The 23,613-nt window shown below is 40.2% G+C and overlaps 3 protein-coding genes and 1 pseudogene across 7 annotated transcripts in view; 1 reads left to right on the top strand and 3 right to left on the bottom strand.

The window, feature by feature from the left end:
* Positions 1-20,025, bottom strand: part of LOC107490253 (DNA mismatch repair protein MSH7) — a 41,674-nt gene extending 21,649 nt beyond the window's left edge. The window contains exons 1-3 of one of the 4 annotated variants that reach the window (XM_052261443.1): positions 19,406-20,025; positions 19,220-19,323; positions 19,010-19,129 (exon numbers count right to left, since the gene is read on the bottom strand). Coding sequence is in view for 1 of the 4 variants with exons in the window: in XM_052261440.1 (XP_052117400.1) it covers positions 19,406-19,449 (44 nt within the window). In the remaining 3 variants the exon portion in view is untranslated. Of the gene's footprint in view, positions 1-16,934; positions 16,979-17,158; positions 17,507-19,009; positions 19,130-19,219; positions 19,324-19,405 lie in introns of those variants that run through there. The other 3 variants (XM_052261441.1, XM_052261440.1, XM_052261442.1) reach the window with 3 other exon arrangements.
* LOC110281278 (DNA mismatch repair protein MSH7) lies at positions 12,125-15,467 on the bottom strand. The gene is made up of 4 exons (XM_052261447.1): positions 15,330-15,467; positions 15,050-15,099; positions 12,821-12,916; positions 12,125-12,710 (listed from the first exon to the last, which is right to left on the bottom strand). The coding sequence occupies exons 1-4, from the start codon at positions 15,358-15,360 to the stop codon at positions 12,558-12,560; spliced, it is 330 nt and encodes a 109-aa protein (XP_052117407.1). The 5' UTR covers positions 15,361-15,467; the 3' UTR covers positions 12,125-12,557.
* LOC107490257 (multiprotein-bridging factor 1c-like) lies at positions 17,175-17,609 on the top strand (annotated as a pseudogene).
* Positions 20,026-20,410: 385 nt separating the features above from the next.
* Positions 20,411-23,613, bottom strand: part of LOC107490259 (aldehyde dehydrogenase family 2 member C4) — a 10,413-nt gene continuing 7,210 nt past the window's right edge. The window contains exons 3-9 of one of the 2 annotated variants that reach the window (XM_052261444.1): positions 22,225-22,608; positions 22,040-22,129; positions 21,592-21,783; positions 21,360-21,497; positions 21,037-21,174; positions 20,855-20,916; positions 20,411-20,776 (exon numbers count right to left, since the gene is read on the bottom strand). In XM_052261444.1, the coding sequence (XP_052117404.1) occupies positions 20,506-20,776; positions 20,855-20,916; positions 21,037-21,174; positions 21,360-21,497; positions 21,592-21,783; positions 22,040-22,129; positions 22,225-22,608 (1,275 nt within the window). In that variant the 3' untranslated portion in view covers positions 20,411-20,505. The remainder of the gene's footprint in view (positions 20,777-20,854; positions 20,917-21,036; positions 21,175-21,359; positions 21,498-21,591; positions 21,784-22,039; positions 22,130-22,224; positions 22,609-23,613) is intronic. The other variant, XM_016111016.3, reaches the window with a different exon arrangement.

Genomic DNA, 23,613 nt, shown 5'->3' with positions numbered 1-23,613 from the left:
ATTCACAACACGAATAGTAAAGGCTAAGCACCCGATCAACCTACTTGGGATAACCCAAAGGCCCGGGGAGCCGACCAGAAAATACCTGGATCGGTTCAACGACGAATGCTTAGAAATTGACGGCTTAACCGACTCGGTGGCCAGCCTCTGTCTAACGAACGGCCTCCTCAACGGGGACTTCCGAAAACACCTCACCACGAAACCGGTTTGGACGATGCACGAGATCCAAACTGTAGCTAAGGAATACATAAATGACGAGGAAGTCAGCCAAGTCGTGGCTGCCAATAAACGGCACTCCTCCTACAATCCACCTAGGCAACAAGGTAACGGAGAAAGACAGAAGGAGCAAGCCAGAGATGGAGGGCCGAGCAAGGCACCCAGACCGTTTCCCCGGATCGAAAAATTCACCAACTACACTCCACTCACTCTTCCCATCATGGAAGTTTATCAGCAAATAGCCGAGAAAGGAATCTTGTCGAAGCCCAGACCACTCAAGGATCGTACTGGGGGAAACAAGAGCCTCTACTGTGACTACCACAAGGGCTATGGGCACCAAACACAGGGCTGCTTTGACCTGAAGGATGCACTAGAACAAGCGATAAGGGACGGTAAACTAACAGAATTCTCCCATCTTATAAGGGAGCCGAGGAGACGACATCGCGACCAAGATGAGGAGGGCAAGACCCGGTCGGCGAAACGGTGACAAGAGCCAGAAGACAAAGACCACGGCCTCACCGTGATAAACGTAGTAACCGCCAAAAACACAGCACCAAGGTCGAGATCGGCGCACAAGAAAGACACCAAGGTCCTGGCGGTCTCCTCCTCGCTGGTGCGAAGCTCTAAGAAGCCCCCATCCATCTCTTTCGGCCCGGAAGACCAGTGGTTCGACGAGACCCCTGAAAACCCACCCATGGTCATCACGGTCATAGTGGGAACCGGCCTCGTCAAACGAATCCTTGTCGACACGAGGGCAGACTCGAACATTATGTTCCGCAACGTGTTCGACGCACTGGGTTAAAGGACGCCGACCTATCGACTCACCAGCACGGGGTCATCGGGTTAGGTGACCACTTCATCAAGCCAGACAGAGTGATATCTCTGCCGATTTTCGTGGGACAGGCTCAAGGCCGAAGATCGGCAATGGCTGAGTTCGTGGTTCTCCGAGACTCCACAGCCTACAACATCATCTTGGGAAGAAAGACGATTAACGATGTTGAGGCGATAATCAACACAAAGCTACTAGTCATGAAGTTTGTTACCGACGACGGATCTATAGGGTCCATAAGGAGAGATCTAGAAACGGCGGTCGCTTGCGACAATGCCAGCCTCTCCCTAAGGAAGAAATCTAAAGAGGCGTCGGGGGTGTTCCTGGCCGACCTGGACGCCAGAGTTGACGACAAGCCCAGATCGGAACCAGAGGGGGACCTGGAGAAGTTCAGGGTCGGTGACACGGAGGAAAAGTTCACGTTTGTCAATAGAAACCTTCCACATGAATTGAAGGAGCCTCTGGCAGAAATGATCAGGGCCAATGGGATTTGTTCGCCTGGACACCGGCCGACATACCGGGAATAGACCCCAAAGTCATGTCGCACCACCTAGCCGTCAAATCGGAAGCCCGCCCGGTAGCCCAGAGGAGGAGAAAGATGTCCCGGGAGAGGGCAGAGGAGGTGGCCAGGCAGACGGCCGGCCACTTAGAAGCGGGCTTCATACGGGAACTAGACTACTCGTCCTGGCTTTCGAATGTAGTTCTAGTAAAAAAGCACAGCGGCAAATGGATAACGTGCGTAGACTACTCCGACCTCAACAAGGCATGCCCTAAAGATTGTTTCCCCCTCCCCAACATAGATGCACTCGTCAACGCGGCGGTGGGCTACCGGTATCTGAGCTTCATAGATGCCTACTCCGGCTACAATCAGATACCGATGCACCGACCCGACGAGGACAAGACAGCATTTATAATGCCTGGGGGGACCTACTGCTACAGGGTGATGACATTCGGCCTAAAAAACACAGGGGCAACATACCAAAGACTGATGAACAAAATATTTGGTGATCTCATAGGCAAGACAGTGGAAGTCTATGTAGACGACATCCTCGCGAAGACTACGCGGCCTGACGACCTCCTCAATGACCTGGGAAATGTATTCGCGTCTCTCCGACAACACGGTATGAGGCTCAATCCCCTCAAATGTGCCTTCGCCATGGAAGCTGGAAAATTCCTAGGATTCATGATAACCCAAAGGGGGGTAGAAGCCAACCCTGAGAAATGCCAAGCGATACTCCAAATGAAGAGTCCGGGCTGTGTCAAGGACGTCCAGAGATTGGCAGGTCGACTCACCTCGTTATCCCGTTTCCTCGGAGCTTCGGCAACAAAAGCCCTACCCTTCTTTAACCTCATGAGGAAAGGGATAACATTTGAATGGACGCCCGCGTGCGAGGAAGCTTTCAGACACTTCAAGGAAATCCTAGCAACACCCCCTGTGCTCGGGAAGCCAAAGGCCGGAGAGCCGTTATACCTGTACCTCGCCATAACGGGAGAAGCCCTGGCCATGATTTTGATACGAGAAGAAGGAAGGGTTCAACAACCAGTCTATTTCGTGAGCAGAGCCCTACAAGGGGCGGAACTAAGGTACAGCAAACTGGAAAAGCTAGCTCTGCCACTCTTGGCCTCTTTTCGGAGGTTAAAACAATACTTCCAAGGTCACCAGATTGTCGTAAGAACAGACCAAGGAATCCGACAAGTACTCCAAAAACCCGATTTGGCGGGAAGGATGATGACTTGGTCCATTGAACTCTCCCAATATGACATACGGTACGAACCCCGGCAAGCAATCAAGGCACAAGCAATGGCAGACTTCCTGGTAGAAGTGACGGGAGATCCAACCGAAGAGACAGGCACATGGTGGAGGCTCCACGTGGACAGGGCCTCTAATCAGACATCCGGGGGCGCCGTGATCATCCTAGAGAGCCCAGCTGGGGTCGTATACGAGCAGTCGATCAAGTTCGAGTTCCCCGTCTCGAACAACCAAGCAGAATACGAAGCCCTCATAGGGGGCTTAGCCCTAGCAAAGGAAGTTGGAGCGACGAGGTTGGAAATATACAGCGATTCACAACTCTTCACCTCCCAAGTGAACGGGAGCTACCAAGCCAGAGACTCGCTACTACAAAAGTACTTGGAGAAAGTCAAGGATTTGAGCCAGAAATTCGAGGAGGTCACGATCCACCACGTTCCAAGAGAAAGAAACACACGGGCAGATCTCCTATCAAAATTGGCCAGCACAAAACTGGGAGAAGGCAACCGATCTCTCATCCATGGTATGATGAGGGAGCCGGCAGTCACTCTGCACCTGTCAAGGCTAAGCCCCTCATGATTAGATCCCATCACCAGCTTCTTAGAAAACGGCAAACTCTCCGACAACGAAAAAGATGCTAAGAAACTGAGAAGGGAAGCAGCCAAGTACGCGATCATCCAGGGTCAGTTGTTCAGAAAATGACTCAACCAACCCCTATTGAAATGCCTACACCCCGACCAAACGGACTACGTTCTCAGGGAAGTCCATGAAGGGTGTTGCGGCCATCACATAGGGGGCAAAGCCCTAGCAAGAAAATTAATCCGAGCTGGATACTACCGGCCATCAATGATGGCAGACTCTAAAGAATTCGTTAGAAAGTGTGTCAAGTGTCAAGAGAACGCCAATTTTCACAGAGCACCAACTTCTGAGCTAAGCTTGTTAACGTCCTCCCGACCATTCTCACAATGGGGAGTCGATCTTTTGGGGCCCTTCCCGGTTGGTCCAGGACAAGTCAAATACCTCATAGTCGCCATTGACTACTACACCAAATGGATAGAGGCCGAGCCGCTAGCCAGCATATCCTCATCCAATTGCAGGAAGTTCATGTGGAGGCAAGTGATAACACGGTTCGGTATCCCGGAGGTCGTCATCTCGGACAACGGGATACAATTTACCGACAAGAAGTTCACGGAGTTCCTCACCGGCCTTGGCATAAGACAGAAGTTCTCCTCAGAAGAACACCCCCAAACAAACGGACAGGTCGAGTCCGCAAACAAGATCATCCTGTTAGGACTTAAGAAGCGGTTGGATAATAAAAAAGGTGCTTGGGCCGACGAGCTCGCCTCGGTCCTCTGGTCCTACCGTACAACCGAGCAGTCATCCACTGGGGAGACCTCCTTCCGACTAACATACGGGCTAGACGCGGTAATACCTGTGGAAATCGGGGAAGCAAGCCCACGATTACTTCTGAAGGGAGTGGGGGAAGCTGTGGAGAAGGACCTAATAGATGAAGCCAAAGAGATAACCCACTTGACGGAAACAGCGCTAAAGCAAAGAATGGCCATGCGCTACAACACCAAAGTACTCAAAAGAGAGTTTCAACCAAACGACCTCGTCCTAAGGCGCAACGATATCGGTCTACCGACCCCGGGAGAGGGCAAACTGGCGGCGAACTGGGAAGGTCCCTACAAAGTTAAATAGGTGATTGGTAAAGGCGCCTTCAAGTTGGAAAGGCTCGATGGCAAAGAAATCCCAAGAACGTGGAACGCGAGCAACTTGAGAATGTTTTACTCCTAGCACGCGCGTGGCGATTTAGCGACCAAACGAGCTAAGTAGTCAATTCATGAGATTGTACTTTTTAATATGGCTTATAGACCTTTTGTGCAATTACCGACTAAAATATACTTGCCAAAAATTTTGTTTCTTTTGTTTACTTTTCTTGGACAACCCATTGCGCAAATGAATCCCACGCAACGCGCACCAGTACAACACAATAATATGCGGCCTCGGGACTGATCACCTCGGGAGACCTTCAGCTACCACGATGGCAAACGGCTACACTAAAAAGCCACGACCTGGCTTAGCCAGAATACCATCAATACGGTAGAACGAGTGCAAACAGCAAACCAATAACGGTGAATATAACAAGAACACAACCAGACAAACGGGAAAGTATTAACTACAATAAACCGGGCAAACGACCCAAAAAACCATTGTTCACAAGAGACTAAACAAAACCACTCACAAAGATTTCATGAAGTTATACAAGACATAAGAAGTCATTTCCTGGGCATGTCGAAAATCTTGCCGTCTTTGATCATCTTGAAGACACCGATTACCGACGTGTCGAAGTCAGGGACAACGATTTGGACCTGAGCCTTAAGGGCCTCCTCAGTCGCCAATATTGCACCTTTTCCCTACTTAACGACTTTCTTGTACTTTGTTTTCCACCCCGCGAGCTCAGTCTCGACAGCCTCCTTCGCCGAAACGGCCTCGTCGCGCTCTTTCTCTAGCGCGGTCACCCGCCCCTGAGCCACGCCGACTTGACCCTCTAAAGTCATTTCCCGCTCGACAAGTCGCGAAACGGTGGCATCAGACTCCTCCAGTTTTTTCTCGGCAGCGGAGGCCCTGTTCTCGGCAGCCTGGAGCTTCTCATTAGATTGGGCAAGTTGCTCCTGAAGAGTTTCAACTTCGCGTTTAAGATCATTATTGGCTTTCCCAGCAGATTCCAACCTCCTACGGAGGGATTCCATCCCGGACAGTTCAAACTCGGCCTTCCGAGCTATCACTGCGCTGCGCAGGAGGGTACGATACATCCACCTCGCTTGCCCGGCCAGAGATGACTCGTGGAAATGCTCTTCAGTGCCAGGAATCAACTGAGTGTCTATGAAATTCCCAGCGTCAAAATTTTTCTCCATCACGGTGAGGACCCCCTCAGGACTGCTGGACGTTTTCCTCCTTTTGAGATTGGGCACCTCTTCCACGTCGTCGTCGGTCACTGGATTAGACGTCGACCCCAGTACCGACCACTTCGGGAAAAGGGGAAACACGCATCTCTTTGTCCCCGTGAGCTAAAGCACCCTGAACCGAAGTGCCAACCTCATCAGCCACAACTCCCAGCTCAGAAGAAGCCTTACTCTTATCCTCTGGGGGGGCAGTCGACTTCTCGTTGGCCGCTTCGTCGTCACTCGCACATAAAAAGGTCTGGAACAAGTCAGGGAGACCCGTCACCTCGGTAGACATCCCCACTATAACAGGAAAAGGAGATTGTTAGTCACAATGGAATACTAAAAAAAAAGAGCAAGAAACAAAAAGGAAAGCTCAAGTTAAAACTGCTCAGAAATATAGTTCCGACCGACTTCCCGATCACCCATGAGGAGGTGAGGATTCACATGATTCCTCCCGAAGACTGCCCATAACACGTCGGCAATCTTCTTGTCCACAGCGGACATACCCTTATAGGTTACTTTAATAAAGGCATTAGACCCCGCCCCGAAGCTCCAATACGTCGGGATGAGGCGTTGCCCTTCTAACGACAGCCAGAAAGGATGACGACCTTTGACGGGGCGCACCTTGAAATACTTATCTTTGAACCCGTGGTAGGAGTCCTCAAACAAACCAAAAATCCTCCGATCTTGGGCAGATCGGAAGGACATGAACCCCTTCCTCGCTTTCCCTTCCTTCGAAGGGTTTGTAAGGCTGAAAAAGAAAAGGAAGACATCCACGGACACCGGCAGCTCGAGATATTTACAAACCATCTCGAAACAGCAGATTGAAGCCCAACTGTTCGGATGCAGTTGCGACGGCGCCACGAAAATCCGGCCAAAGAGCGCCATTTAGAAGGCGGAGAAAGGAATACGAACCCCTACTTGCGTAAACATGGATTTGTAAAACCAAATCCAGTCGGCAACTCGGGGAGCACTGAAGTTGATCTCGTACAATCGCTCGTGGGGAGCCGGGACGAAGACGTCATAGTTAGACTCCTCGTCGGTTCCACCGCATAAGTACCCATTTTAACGGAACTCGGTGAGCTCCTCCTCGCCCATTTGATTGGGGGAGTCCTTCAGATCGGAAACCACCTAGGTGTAGGGGCCGTACGCCGCAGGAGAAGGGAAAGCTCGGGAGGCGATGCGAGCCATACCTACATGGGGGTACCACCCGGTTAGTCTAAGAGGTCGGGTGCTCGGAGTGAACGCAGAAACTAAACTCAACCTATTCTGCAACTAAAACTAAACACGGCTAAAAGGTAAAACCCAAACAAAATCTACCCTAGAATGGCAACCTCCCCCTAACGCACCTACTTAAGGCCAAGGATCAACCATCATGCATAGTTAAACAAACAGCATGCATGAAAAGGAAGCAACGGCAGAAGCAAAACAACAACAAAAAGAGGGTGAAAAGGATGCATAATTACCTGTATTGATTGCAAAGATATGAAAGGAAGACAAGAACAACACCCTGAATTGCTGAGGGAGAAGAAGATGGGGATAGCTAGATTGGAAACGAAAAGATAAACGCCAAATGAACACCAAAAGCATCACAAAACTGTTTTAAAACTACCACCAAAAGGAGCACGAAATCCTAGGGGTATATTAGTCTTTGCACGAAGGGTTTTAAACCCATTATGAGCATTTAATGCACTGCGTGAGGAACGAGGCGACAGAAGGTCACATCAGCAACGAACGGACACGCGCGTCCTCTCCACGGATGGCCGATCTGACGACAACACGCGAAGAAGGGATAACGCGCCAACAACAGACCACACGGCTGTTACTGGCGCGTTGGGGGCACTGTTACGGCCTGGCCCAAAGTGGCATGGGCCAGCCTAACCCATGAGCCTTCCGACCCGGACGGTCGGGCGAAAAGCATACGAAGTTTGACCCAAACACGCGTCCTGGACAGCTCCTCATCACAGCTGTCTAAGGAAGCTTCGAGGAAGGTGGGCTCTGCCCTTGCGGGGCCTACCCCTGACACGGTATATATGGGGGGTCCAGCTCTTCCCCAATGTACGTCACACATTCCACCTGTCTATTTCTCGCCTGCACACTAACTGACTAGAGCGTCGGAGTGTCTTTGCAGGTGACACCCCTCTCTCCACAACAAGAGCCCAGTAGTCCGTTTGGCCCGATCCGATCACAACCGATCAGAACAAGGCGTCTCCACCACCTCAAACCTCCACCCGAATCGTCCGGTAACCAACCAACCGTACAGATCCTTAACACAAATGTTGGAAATAACAATAAATATACTGTTTTTTTTAATTTCTTTTAATCCATCAATCATAAAAAATTTCAACCACAAGGAATACTCAATCATATTTAAGGTGTAATAAATAAAAAAATTAAAAAAAAGAAAAAAAAAGAATACATGTATCTTACAGAAACGGAGACAATAAGTGAATATAGATTCTTCTCCGCAAAGTATGTTACAGGAACGGAGACAATAAGTGAATATAGATTCTTCTCCGCAAAGTATGTTACTTGATGTGGGATGGCCTTCGGTGGATTCTAAGGATGACAACAGATTAGAAAGGTCAAGAAATAAGGACTTGTATACATGAGAGAGGTACTCATTTTCTGCATAGGCACCGCACCACCGTGCCGTGCATAATGAAGTACCCAAAAAATTTATGTTAGGGGACAAAAATAATATATATTATTAACAAAAGATATATTAATTTAAATTTAAAAAAATAAAAATGCACATTAATTATGCAAATACAAAAAAACAAATATTACATCTAATAAAATAAGACGAAAGATATTTTTTAAAATATTTTTTTATTATTATTTCTAAAAATAAAAAACATATATTCTAAATTAGTAAATTAATCCATTGACTTTAAAAATTTATATGTAATATAATTACATATAATAAAATAGAACGAAAGATAAATAAATAAATAATAATGATCACTAAATTGAGAATAAAATAAAATATATAAATTTATAAAGAGATTGTTGGAGGAGAAATACCGGCGACATCATTTCCTCAAACCACCTTCCCAACAGTAACTAGTGCTTATTTGCTTTTTCTCCTTTATCCATTAGATAATTTTTATTTAACATCTCGATTAAAAAATTCCTTTGTCTTGACATAATGTACTCCAGGAGAACATAATGTACTCCAGATATAAAGTTTTTTTATGCAATAAAAAATATATCTTTGAAAAAAAATAAAAAAATAAAAAATAAAATTAATACTTAAACTATAATTGCTTGAATTAAAATTTACAATTGAAAAAATAAAAAATTAGATTAATACCTCAAGAAGGGCTCTCTCAATTGAAGATCATGCTGGGCACCACCGCGCTGTGCATGAACGGATGCTGCACCACAACACCATGCAAGAAGGGCTCTTCTGGATCGTGCTGTCGCACCACCGCGCCGTGCATGAACGGGTAATGCAAGAAGGTTCCCCGTTGAAGATCACACTGTCGCACCACCGCGCCGTGCATGAACGGGTAATGCAAGAAGGTTCCCCGTTGAAGATCACACTGTCGCACCACCGCGCCGTGCATATGAACGGGTGCTGCACCACTACGCCGTGCATGAAGGGCGGTCCTGGTGGAAGCACCACCGCGCCGTGCATGAAGGGGGGTGCTGCACCACAGCACCGTGCAAGAAGGGCGATGTGACATGGTAATTCGTAATCAAGATTACAGAAAGTGAGTTAGAAGAAAAGAGATTACAAGTAATATCAACAAACTAAAATAACCATCTAATAAGAGACGAAGCCATATATATATATATATAGGGTAAAAAATGTTGATACGAAAATGAGATAGTGATATACATAGTAATTTTTTATATTTTTTAAAATTGTGGGATATATATATTTTTCGATTTGTATTTAAAAATTTTTTAAAATTTGGAGCACATAAATTAGAGCTTTCGATTTGTGTTTAAAAAATTAAAAAAATTGAGAATACACAAATCAGACTCTCTGATTTATGATTAAAAAATTAAAAAAATTTAGAGTACACAAATCGAAACTAATTTTTTTTAATTTTTTAAACACAAATCGAATCCGGTCAGATTTATGACAAAAAATTGGACGGTCCGATTTTAACTTCTAATATCACATCTGTGTAAAGCACTCATACACTCCGATTTTAACTTTTAATTTAGAGTGGCACAGTTTTAGGTGATTAAGGCTTGGTTTGGTAAAGCTTTTCGAGGAGGTGTTTGTGCTTTTTAAAAGTACAAGCTCCTCATTTTGTGTTTGGTAAATAAAAAAGATCATGTGCTTGTGCTTGCAGCTTTTAAAAGATCGGGATACTTTTAAAAGTACCTAAGTAGGGGTGGAAACAGGCCAGGCTTTGCTCTTAACAGGCCTGGCCTGTCATACAGTTGATTGGCTTGAGCCTGGCTTGCAGTTATAGGCTCTTTATAAATTACTAGGCCTGGCTTATTATTCAGCCTGGTCTGGCCTGAAACATGTTAAAAGGCCTGATAATTTTTTTTACAAAAATAAAAATATTATTTAAAAAATTATTTTTTAATAAAAATAGTTATATGTAATATGTCATACTTAATATTTATAAAAAAATTTAAATTTTAAAATATTTAAAATATACAAAACTATTTATAATTAAATATAATAAATTTAAAATATCTCATAATTTTGTTAATAATAAAAAAATTATTTATATATGTAATTATGAATTAATAGGCTCAAGCAGGTCTGACAGACCAATAAGACTAATTAGCGAGTTTGGGCCTGATCTATTTAAGAGGTTGAGCATATGCCTATTTTATAACAGGTCAGGTCAAGTCAAGCCAAACACAGACCAAATTCCCTGACAGGTCGCTTGGCCTTTTTCCACTCGTGAGTATATGTAGGCGAGTGAATAACCAACCCATTGTATCCTTATATATAAATGTATGTAGACACTACAAATTTTAAAGTACTAAACCTGGCCTAAAGCCTGTTAAAAGGTTTGATAATTTTTTTACAAAAATAAATATATTATTTGAGAAATTTATTTTTTAATAAAAATATTTATATATAATATGTCATATTTAATATTTACAAAAAATTTTAATCTTTTAAAGTATTTAAAATATACAAAAATATTTATAATAAAATATAATAAATTTAAAATATCTCATAATTTTATTAATAATAAATAATTATTTATATATTTAATTATATTTTAACAGGCTCAGGCAGGCCTGACAGGCCTATAAGGCTAATTAGTAAGCTTGGGCCTGGCCTATTAATGTATTAAGGCTTTTAAAAGAGCTTGGGCCTGTACATATTTTATAACAGGTCAGGCCAGGTCAGGCCAAACACAGGCCAGGCTGCAGGTCAGGCTGCAGGTCCTGGCAGGCCGCCTGACCTTTTTTCACCCCTACACCTAAGATAGAGCTTTTTAAAGTTGGCTTGTGCTTTTCAAAATTTAAAAGTCTAATATAACCTTATATGTTAACTAATTTTCAAATTTAATACTTGCATTTATGTCTATTATAGTCTTTTTAAATTTTAAAAGCTATTTTACCAAATGCAATTGTTGTTGTTTGTGATTATTAAAAGCAATTTTTAATTTGATTTACCAAACATAAATGTCACAACTTTTAAAAGACTATCTTTTAAAAGTTAACTTTTATAAGCTACTTTTGAAAAGTAAAAACTTTACCAACGGTAAGTTTACGAGTTTATTGGAGCAGTGGAGGGATTTTGACCTCAAAATAAAGGGCTGTGACATGGGCCAAAGTGTTGGTGGACAAAAATTCTTGTTTTGAAAAAATAGTTGGATGAACCAAAGATTGCTAGACCCCCTTTTAACCATGAAATTTAGAGAATAAAAATGGATCTAACGTTCTAAATTAATAACCATAAAAAAGTTTTAGTATAAAATTTTCTTATATTAATTTAAGTAAAATTGAATTCATTTGAAAAAGACTACTTCACCCTTGTTGTAATTTGGAATTGAATTTATTTGTAATTTTCTTATATTAATATCAAGTAATAATCTTAAACAGTTTAAAATTATTTTATTTAATAATTATTAATTATTGCTAGAATGTACAATTATATAATTTTATATATAATAAATATATATAATTATAGTTGTTTTAATTTAATTGGTTTGAAATAATTTCTATTTGTAAAATTCTATAATAATCAAGACTCAAGTTATCAGAATGTACACAAGCAATTGCGTTAAGAATAATGAACATATAGCCTGAATTCCTATGAAAACATTTTGTTCCATATATATATTCATATCATATGGATATAGTCCAGGTAGTGTGTACAGATTCAGAAGGTTAATCATATTGTGTACATATTAAAACCAGGTTCATTTTGAAATAAGAAAAACAAAATTACCAAATATATCATAATATTTTCCAACCACAAGATGTTTATTACTATACAGAACCGTGCGAAATCAATTTCAAGTATTGCTGTAATAGATGTGTAGCTCCCAAGCCGAAGAAACACCCATATAAAATCCCATTAATATATCCCCACACCAGCAACAGAAGATCACATCTCACCATGTAATGAGAATTTTCTAAGCGCTTTCTGAGCTCCTTTGGACAGCCCTGAAAAAAACATTATATTTTAACATGAAATAATGGACCTTTAGATTTGACATGTATTTGAGAATAGATTGTTGTTCACCTCTACTTTCATATATACTTCCTTAGGCGACGCCTAAGCACCAATGCCCAAAATTAAATTAGCTAAAAGTTTTACAAATGAGTTACAATTCATGAAACCTATACCCTAATTATAAAAATGAAAAATAGGGAATTAAGATGTCCCAAAACATGCTTGCATCAATAAAGCTCCCAGAGCAGAACATGATGCATCACCATCAATGGAGCCAACCCAAAATCGAAGACGAGCACAATCAACAAAAGCAAATCCATACACAACTGAACCATCATCCAAGATGGTGCTACCCTGTAAAATTTTCAATTTATCACCATTTAACAATTCAAAGTACCAACAAAACTAGCTATGCATTAGGTATACTTATAATAGCTTGCAAAAATTAATAACTCAGTGCATACCTCTTTTATTGCAAGCAGATAGTTGGCATCAGGCCCAATATTACCCTCCACAGTGGTTGATGGAGTGATGACCTGAACTAATTTTCTTTGAATAACCTGAAAATATGATGACCGTCAGAGTAATACCAAGCAAAAAAGGCAATCTAAATTTGCACGTTGCATAAGATAATTTGTTAGAACTCAAAAGCATTAAGGATAATGAAGACAAATAGGTCCTTGACCTTTTACCCCGCGGACATTTTCGTCCTGACCATTAAAAAATACTTTTAAGTCCCTGACATCCTTAAAAATTGGACGGATCAGTCCCTCCGTCCAAATGCCTCCGTCAGACTCAACAGAAAAGTCTGACGTGGTTACTGTTCTTCTTACCTAGCATTACGGCTGCCCACGTGGCTTGTTAGTGAAATGGAACTTTTGAAAAATGGACAAAAAAGTCCCCGTCTCTCAATGCGACGTCGTTACCCCACCACCACCTACCAAAGCCACACTTTCCTCATTCCCTCTCCCAAAAACTCATTACACATCAAGTTCATCATGTTCTTCAACTTCAAGAAGATTCAGAGTCAGGGCCTACAACAACACCAGCAAGTTTGGAAATTTTCTCAACTTGAAGCCTGCCCATCAACCTAAACCCTTGGATTTTGATCTCCCATGGTGCCATCCTTCTGATCGATCTCGTTTTGACGTGATCATAATTGGATCTGGCCCTGTAGGCACTCGTCTAGCAGAGCAAGTTTTCCGCTATGGAATTAAGGTTTGTTGTGTTGATCCTGACCCTCTCTCCATGTGGCCTAACAACTACGGTGTGTGGGTGGATGAGTTTGAGAGTATTGATCTTGAGGATTGCTTGGAGGGTGTGTCTCCAATGGGGTTAAATTTCACAAGGGAAAGGTATGGGGAATGAGCCTTACTTGAGAGCTGATAATTCCAAGTTTTCTACTTTTTTGTATGCAATGCCTTTCAGTTCCAATCTGATATTTCTTGAAGAAACTTCCCTTGTTAGCCGTCCGGTTTTGTCTTACATGGAGGTGAAGAAGAGGATGGTTGCAACGTTAAGGCACTTGGGAATCAGAGTGAAAAAGATATTGGAGGATGAGAAACAGACATGCATCCACACCACAACCTATGCAAAGAAAGTTTGATACTTTTGACCGCAAGTGTGCCTTTTTCTAATAGTGATAGTATTCTTTATGCATATGATAGGCTTAATCCTGTTTTCTCCTATAATGAAGTTCTAAATAAAAGAAATTTTAGATTAATTACCTTACATTATATAGATGCATCTATAAACAACACGAATAATTTTGAAACTAGTGCATTGCTACAACTAACTACAGCCTGAAGAGAAAAAGAACAAAAGGAAGCATGAAACAAGAAAATGGCACATATACCACAGAAACAGAAAGAAAATGTAGCACAACAAAAAATTGGTGGGCTAGATAATAGAGTGGTTGAAATTTCATAGCGAGTAGTGAAAACGCTGAGGATGGTCATGCTTTGGTGGTAAGGTGTGATTTGGTTTGGTTGGTGAAATCTGAGGTACTGTTGGAGGGGCCTTAAGCACTGGTGGATTCTGCTGAGTGATTCTCTGAGTTGGTGCTGGTGCATGCGCCTCTCTTCCAAGCTTTGTCGTCGGGGAAGGTGTTGAGAGTAAAAGTTGGTGGGGTTGGGAGGGAGGAGGCAGTGGTGGCGGATATACTCTTGGGAGAGAGAGAGACAGGGACTTCTTTGTCCATTTTTCAAAAGTTCCATTTGACTAACGTGCCATGTGGGCAGCCGTAATGCCAGGTAAGCAGAACGGAAGCCACGTCAGACTTTTCCGTTGAGTCTGACAGAGGCATTTGACGGAGGGACTGATCCGTCCAACTTTTAAGGACGTCAGGGACTTAAAAGTATTTTTCAATGGTCAGGGACGAAAATGTCCGCAGGATAAAAGGTTAGGGACCTATTTGTCCTTTTCTCTAAATAAAATGATATATAAAGATTTATCTTAATTCAGTTCAATATCATGTTATCTGCTGCAACATTAGGTAGGATCTTTCTGAAGCAGTTTCCAACACATACGATTGACTAAGACACAGGAAATTCAAAATGTTTGAATGAAGATGAATTTATCCACAACTAGAGTAAAAAGCTATGATGAAAAAACTTTCTATGTACAACCAAAGAACAATGTCATCTACAAGAATTTAACAAAGCCAACACAATTGTAAGCATGGAAAAACTTACAGAGTTGGCTCCTCTAGCACGGATGTCTCCAACTGCTCCACCCTTCCAACCTTGTATCTTCACAATGAAAAAAAAAACTCAAAACAGGCATACGAAGTCCTCAATTCATTAGCTAGGAAATTGATATGCAACATGATTAGTAAGATTAATTCATATCATCCAATCTATCTGGAGTTAGCCATACTCATCTATGTGCTGCACAAAATCTCCACTTCAGATGTACATTACATTTAATCAAATCAACTTTCAAACGAAATCTCACTCTATCCTTAGTACTTACCCCCGAGCAACCAAGTTTTGAACAGCATCATCAATCCCACTTTCAGATATACCAACCTGAAGTAGCAAGTAATAACAACTCTCTTTAATCTTTAAGAGGTAAACAAGTAGGAAAGTAATAACCAAACGACTATATACAACAGAAGAGTTGATCTGTCGACATTTTCCCACACCACTTAATGTTATTTTCCAATCAAGCTCCTTATGGCCAATTTCAGCATCCATTTCATAGAACTCATAAAACTTCCCCTGTGATTGCCATTATTTATGGCAGACTAGTATTAATTGAAGTTAATGAATACACAGTAAATCCTCAAAATTAAATGGTATTACGACATCAATAGTCAAAATACTTCATGGACTAACCACTTTATAGCAGAACATCCATGTATTTACACTTGACACTCCAATACTGTTTCTGTGAAGCTGACATCTTTTTCAAAGCATCCGGAGGTATATAAAGTGTTGTCCTGTCGTACAAAGGATCATTGGGCCTTCTTCCACTTGCATCCCTGATTCGAGAAGGATCAAGCCACTCAAACCTGCTAGCCACTTCTGCTTCCTTCTTAGTCAAGTTCAGTGATGGTGAATCCTCAAGAAATCTGACTCGTTTGCCAGAATCCATCAATGAACGAAACTTGGATTCGTCATCTCGACTTCACTTAGCATGAGAAGCAAGAGGCTGCATTCCTGGTGTTTCAGGCCTAACAACATCATCATTAATTTCGATAGGCACCATGTTTAACTGATTTGCCTTTGCCTTGAGACTTACAGCAGTATTTTTCACCATAGGATGAAAAGCTCCTTCATATTCCTGATGCTGTCCTTTACCGTTATCACATAATGGTGAAGAGACTTACACAAACTGTCATCTGATGACTGGCTCCTGCAAAAACATTAGCGCACATAAGATCATTGTAGTGGCAAAATAACAAAAATAAAAATGAAACTAAACAGTATTTTTCATTTAGAAATTTCAGTTCCAGCTGTATGTTCGGTATCGTTTAACTTGCTAGAGAATCAAATTCTTTGGAGAAATCAAATTGCTTCAATTTACTATGTTGCAAAAGTTCACCGAATAATCCAAAATATTGATCATCATTCTCAAAGTGAAAATTCACATGCTATTTTTTTTCCATTCACCTTTCACATGCATTTAGTTCAGATAACACGTTGACACTTCTGTAAACTTACATTTTTTCTATTTTCAAATAAACTTAATGGAAAAAGGAAACAATATAAGAAAATAAAACATCGAAACTTTACGAAATAAGCACATTTCATTTTCTTCTCTCGCATTTTGGTGAAACAGAACCCTAAGGGGAACGAATGACTTGCCTATGACTAAGCTTATCGCCGTCGCTGACAAACTTGTGCATGATGCTCTCAAGGAGGTTAGGAGCAAAGCCAGTCCAAGTAAGATTCGATCCAAAAACTAAAATAATCCTTTAGTCTACTTTTAATTGATTAAGTATTTTCACACTTTTTAAAAACCAAAATTTTAAGGAAATTTAATAAATTATTTGCTTAAAAATACTTCTTATATTTTTTATTCAAATACAAAATTATTTTTTAATAATAAATTTTAAGAATATAAATACTTTACCTTCGTCCGTTGTCTCATTGTTTGCTTTCCCTGAAGTTCATAATCTATAATGAACATCCAAATAAGGAAACAAAACAAAAAATATATAAAAATATTATTTATATACATTTATACTGATTTATTTTAACATAATAACATATATTTTATACTGGTTCTCTTAATTTATTTTCACTCAACCAGTTTTCTTTATTCAATTCATCATTTCGTTTTTATCCAAATCTTACCACGTGTTTTGCAATGATGCCGACTCGATCAACGGGGACCATAATGCAGGACTGGGAGCCTGTAATTCTGCACAAGTCCAGGCCCAAGGCCCAGGACCTTCGTAACCCCAAGGCCGTGAACCAGGCCCAGAGGTCGGGCGCCGAGGTGCAGACCATCAAGAAGTTTGACGCGGGGTCTAACAGGAAGCCTGGGCCTGGGATCAACGCGAGGAAGCTGGAGGAAGGGCCGGAGCCTGCGGCGCTGGAGCGGGTGGTGGTGGAGGTGAGGCAGGCCATACAGAAGGCCCGTCTGGATAAGAAGATGAGCCGGGCAGAGCTGGCGAAGCAGATCAACTAGAGGCCGCAGGTGGTGCAGGAGTACGAGAACGGCAAAGCCCAGCCCAACCAGGCCGTGCTCGCTAAGATGGAGAGAGTTCTTGGTGTCAAGCTCAGGGGCAAAATCAGAAAATGAAAGAAGATTTTCCTTTAATAACAGTGCTTTGTGTTGTGGTGTTGTGTTCTGTTCTGGATCAGGTCTGTTGTTTAATATCTGATATGATAGAAGGGAACGTTAACCGTGTGTGATTTTAGGGAGAAAGTGTTAACAAAAGTTTGATAGTGTAATGAGATCTTGCTGTAGATTAATGTCATTATGACTTATTTGATTTTAAAATTTGGAGATTACATTGATTCGCATGTGAAAATTTCATTAACTAAATCATTCTTCACCCATGTTTGATATCTCAAACATACATTCATTTATGCCATATATCACTTTCTTCTCAAATCACTTTACCTTGAAACCAAAAGTCCTTTCTCTTTATACCATTCTTTTCCACACCATCTAATTTTCCAAACCAACCTCAAAATCATTTCATTCTTAAACCATCCGCTTAACCACTTTAAATTAGGAATTATTAATTAATTACCACCACAAAGTCTCAAGATTTTGAGGGAGAATCTATCAAATTTTAATTTCTTAAATTCATTAAAGATCCTTAAAAATCATTGTTTTCTTAATTTGAATCAAAATCAAATCACAAAAATCAGAAATCCCAAACAATTTTCAAAGCCGAATCACTTAGAACAAAACCAGCCCATTCAAACCGAAACCACCTTCAAGTTCACTTTTAAAACCAATTCTCTGACTTCTTCCAAAACGTCAGAAACAGAATTACTTAATCAAAGTCCAATTTCTTTTAAATCCACTAATACTCCTCCAATTGAAATTCTCAAGTCAAATTCAAAAACATAAACCCTTTTCACATTTAAAACAGACTTAAGACATAAGTTTCTTCGAAATGACTTGCTCCCAAAAGAAATATAATATTTTTCTCAAGAAAATAGGACTAAATTAAAATTTTCATTTCAATAATTCATTTCTAACATGGTTCATCACTTTCTTGAATAATTCAAGTAAAATACTAAAAATCTTAAAATCATAATTTTCCGAAAAACATTTCAATAAAATCTCGAATTTTATAGGAATTTCGGCAACATCTCCTCCAAAACTTGAACTTTGCCACCCTTTCTTGGTCCCAACTAAACCATTCCACAACCTTTTCCAACGGGTTCAAAAATCAAATCAGTTTAAAATCAAGCTAATTCCAAAAATTCATATCATTTTCGTATCTCAAGGAAATCGATTCAAAATCAAATCATTTTTAACGAACCAAACTCATTTCCCAAAACTTTAAAGAATTAATTTAACAAAACCAAACAATAATCCAATCAAACAATAGTCATATTCATCCCAAAACAGCCCGACAATCCATAAGACTTACATAATCACCAGAAATTGTATTTATCGCATCCATATCCATTTATAACAATTCCAAAATATAAAATAAGTTTCTAGAAAAACACCCCTACCTCGACAAGCCGAGACCCGAAAACCAAACGCGTCAAGGAAACCTTCCCTCTTAGCGTGCAATCTGCGGCAGCCGCAACCACAACAACTTTAATCACGGCACGTAAGAACTGAACTTAAACCTAAAGCATTAACGTTGCAAGGACCTTAGAAACATATCACAGAATAGCTACTAAAAGAAATCGAAACAGGGAATAGCTTATTGAACCTACGAATATCCGCAAAAACAGAACGGCGGCGACTCCGTTGACGACGCGGCAGCTTGATGTCGCATGCACGACTACTGAACTCGGCATGCACGAACCACAATTCGACCCTATGCTACCATCATCTCAGTAACTCTAACAAGTTATGACAGAAAAGCTGATTTCAAAGGTCTTAGAGACGATAACGCTTACCAAGACAGAGGATCCAGCGGCAGAGGCAAGGCACGGCGAAACATAACTCTTCCTCCTTCCCCGCGACTCAGACGGCGGCACGGGTAGCCACAGCGGCGGCGAGCTTCAGCCGCGACGGAGAACGGCAAAACAGCGTCGTTCTTCCCCTCCTCCAGCTCTTCCCTCTTGAATGTTGCGCGTCCCTCTCTTTCCCGGCAACAATGGCGATGAAGGCGAGCTTGGTGGTGACGGCGGCAATACGCGACGGTGGAGGTCCGCGATGAGGACGACGGCAGCGCTGTCTTCGCGGTGAACCGACGCGGTCTCTCTCACTCCTCGCGGTTCTGCTTCGACGGCTGCTCCAAGGTGGACCGGCGGCGACGGCGAGTTGGGTGGTGGCGCGGACAGCTCCCCCTTCTCTTCCTCTCCTTCCTCGAGCTCCCTTATCCGTTCCCCTTTTCCTTTTCTTTCTTTCCTTCTTTTCTTTTTTGTGTTGAGTGGGAGTGTTGTGTGTGAGGGCTGGGGTGGGGCGAGTGTCGTTTAGTTTAGGGTTTGGGGTAGATTAGGGAATTTTAATAAAATAAGGGTAATAACATAATTTTATAAAATAAATAAAAAGATAGAATAATAATTAAAAATTAAATTAAATATAAAGTATTTATCTTAAAAAAATATTTTTTAATTACTAATCAGTAAATTATTTTCACTTAAATACCAATTTAATAAAAATTGAAGATAAGTAAATTAAATCTCTTTTATTTATAAAATAAAATTAAAAATTTATATGTTAAAATTAAAGCATATAAAATACTCATTATTTTTCAATTATAAGAATTTTAAATAATAAATAAAAACTTACCCAACTTATATATAAATATTTTTAAAAATATTATCTTAAATAAATATTATTATGAATCATAAATAATTTATTAATTTCTTTTCAAAATTCGAGTCCTACACTAAGGGTTGAATTAATGAAGACATGCATTTAGTGAGCCCCCACGAGACCAAAGATGGAACAAAAAGTTTCATAAAGTGGGAATTTTACGTATGAGGAAAGGTATACATAGCTTCAAAAAGTTTCATTGGATCCATTTTATTTGATAGAGGAAACATTGAATTCAAAGCCAAGGAGAGTTGTAAATTGGAGTTACAACAGATTTCTGTTGCAGGTACTGGTGGAGTGCTTGCATTCCATATTCTCTTCCAAATCCACTCTGCTTATACCCTCCATAAGGAATGTCACTCCCAAATATGAAATAGCAGTTGATCCAAACAATGCCTGCACGAATGGATCTGGACACTGTGTTTGCAATATCCAAATTCTTTGTCACAATTCCTGCTAGCCCATATTTGGTGTTATTAGCCCTCATAATTGCCTCTTCAATAGTCCTGTTTCAGTTTTCCATCCATTATTGTAATAGTAATAGTGTACAAAGAAAACATAAAGCAGTAACTTGTGTAACTTACTTGAATTTCATTAGTGACATCACAGGGCCAAATATTTCATCTTGTGCTATAAGCATGTCCCCCTGAAAATGATTGTTTAACAATAAAAGGGAAATATTTGACAACATGATGGTTAGTTGTCTTGTTTTCCCAAAAAAGGCTGATTCAAATATTCAATACTCCTTTTTGGAGATAACGTTCACCTTAACATCAGAGAAAATTGTTGGCTCAATGTAGTAGCCGTTGTCTCCTAATCTTTTACCCCCATATAAAAGGGTGGCTCCTTCTTTCTTTCCATGCTCTATGTAGGAAAGAATTTTCTCAAATTGCTTTTTATCAACCTACAAAGGGATAATAGTTACTAATAAAAGATAATTATAATTATTTGTTCTTAATTTTATTCGTATCGATATATAATCTATCTACTATTTAGACTTTATTCATTAACAAATGATGAATGTAAGGTATATTTATTTAAAATACGACGAAAATGATATAACATGATATGGTAATATTTTCCATATACCTGAGGGCCTTGCTGAGATTTAGGGTCAAAAGGATCACCAACAACCCAAGCTTTTGCTTTCTCTACCAACTTCTTCTCAAATTCATCATATATCCCTTCCTGAACAAACACACGTGAACTTGCAACACATATCTCACCCTGAAATCAAAACAAGAACAAAATGTTAAAAGAGTGTCATTATAATGTGTAACCTGAGTTTCTTCATTATTAATTCACTTAAGAGAAATTTGACCTTGTTATATACTATGCCCAAGAGAGCAAGGCTAGCAGCTTTATCTACATCAGCATCATCAAAGATTAGAAGAGGTGACTTTCCTCCTAATTCAAGTGAAACTTGTTTCAAGTTGCTGCTAGCTGCAGCATGCATTATTTCACGGCCTACCTCCGTCGAACCGGTGAAGCTAACCTGCACACACATACAACACTATAGCCAAGTTACATTGCGGTCAGTTACATGAATCAAACTATCCAAGACATCCCACAATGTGACTTAATATAATGCAGCGGGCAAGCCACAATGTTGAAGTGGTTAGAAATATAACTATTGATGTGCATTTTTCTATCAGCTTAAACTTTTAGAAAGAGTAGTTTCATGATATAATATAGCTTTTATGATTTAAAGATCTAGAGTTCGATTCTTATTGACCTAAAAAGAAGAATTATTCTTATCAAGTGATTACCTTGTCAACATTCATGTGTGAGGATATTGCGGCACCAGCAGTGGGTCCAAATCCTGGTACTACATTGAGCACACCATCTGGAATTCCAGCCTTAGGAAAAACAGAGCAAACACAATATTCAACTCAGAAAAGCAAGAAATTAATAACGCAATGTGACATTCAAAAATTGGACAACAAAACCATACCTGCTTAGCTAAATGAGCATAAAACAAAGCCGACAGCGGTGTTTGTTCGGCAGGTTTAAGTACCATGGTGCAACCAGCAGCCAATGCTGGACTAACCTTAGTTAAAAACATATTACTAGGAAAATTCCATGGAATGATGTGTCCAACAACACCAACCGGTTCCATCAAAGTATATGCATGGAACTCTCCAGAAGCTTTTAGCACCTCACCATGGATCTTATCGGCAGCACCGGCATAGTAGCGTAGCATATTCGCTGCTGCAGGAATTTCTTGGGCCTTGCACCTATTGTACAACTTTCCAGCATCAATGGCATCCAATGCTGCTAACTCTGATGCGTTTTGATCAATCAGATCTGCCCATTTCAGCATGATTTTGGCCCTCTTCTGGTTTGGTTAGTCAGTTAAGCCATGTTGAGTTTAATTAGTATCTTGTAACATTCCAAATTCTAACTGATACAATTTGGTTCAATTAGTTTGGTTTTATTATGACATTGATATTTCTCTCTTACAATATCATGAGTTAACTTGGAGATATTTGAATGTAATTTACTCAATTGTTTAACAATGATAGGATAAGATTTCATGTCTATATCTATGAAATGGTTGTGGCCCTGCTTCATAATCAACTAGGTATACATCAAGATGAGCTAACAGATTAGGATTAATGTTCAAATTCGTCCTGAATGATTTTTTTAATCAAATTAGTCCTTGAAACATAAACTATTAGTCAAATTAGTCCTTTCGTCAATTGAATGATGACGTGTCACGTTAAGTGCTACGTGGCATGATGACGTGATACGTCACGTGATAGGTCAAAGTTTTCTAATAGTCAAAATAGTCCTTGAAAGTCCAAACGTAAGTCATTTTCATCCCTCAAATTTTAAAAATTAATCAAACTAGTTCTTATATAATTTTTTTTATTTTTTCTTCATAAAATTATCTCTCTCTTTTAATTTTTCTCAAAATCTCTCTTATTCTTTTCTATTCTAAAACATTTTTCTTACATTACTACATTTTGCTGGAATATATATATATATATATACTCAAAATTGAAATGTATGTATTTATTAACCTAAATAAAGTTATACCACTATTTTTTTTACTACATCTTTTTTTTTCATTCCGATATTACTTATATATAGAATGTAATGGTAGTGATACTTAGAGTCAAAATTCAAGAAGATCCACAAATTTTGCTTCAATTCCAAACTTTACAAAATATTAAAAATTTGTTGGTTAATTATTATTATAAATGAATTGCTTCTTAAGCGTAATACGTGCAAACATCATAATAAATTTTGGAAAAGTCTAGGGGACCAGCAGTTTTATTGAATTTTGGCCAGCATGTAACCAGCAGAGGAAGGTGAGCCATTGGATGAAATCTCATAC

The sequence above is a fragment of the Arachis duranensis genome, chromosome 5 (assembly GCF_000817695.3).
Source record: "Arachis duranensis cultivar V14167 chromosome 5, aradu.V14167.gnm2.J7QH, whole genome shotgun sequence".
Taxonomy (NCBI): domain Eukaryota; kingdom Viridiplantae; phylum Streptophyta; class Magnoliopsida; order Fabales; family Fabaceae; genus Arachis; species Arachis duranensis.
This window is presented reverse-complemented; position numbering and strand designations above follow the sequence as displayed.

Excerpts from the sequence above, each read along its gene's own strand:
- LOC110281278 (XM_052261447.1), bottom strand. The coding sequence starts at position 15,360 with ATGATGCTGTTCAAAACTTGGTTGCTCGGGG. Across the intron at positions 15,100-15,329 it reads CAAAACTTGGTTGCTCGGGG|GTTGGAAGGGTGGAGCAGTT; the intron begins GTAAGTACTAAG and ends TGAAGATACAAG. Across the intron at positions 12,711-12,820 it reads ATCTGCTTGCAATAAAAGAG|GGTAGCACCATCTTGGATGA; the intron begins GTATGCACTGAG and ends AAAATTTTACAG.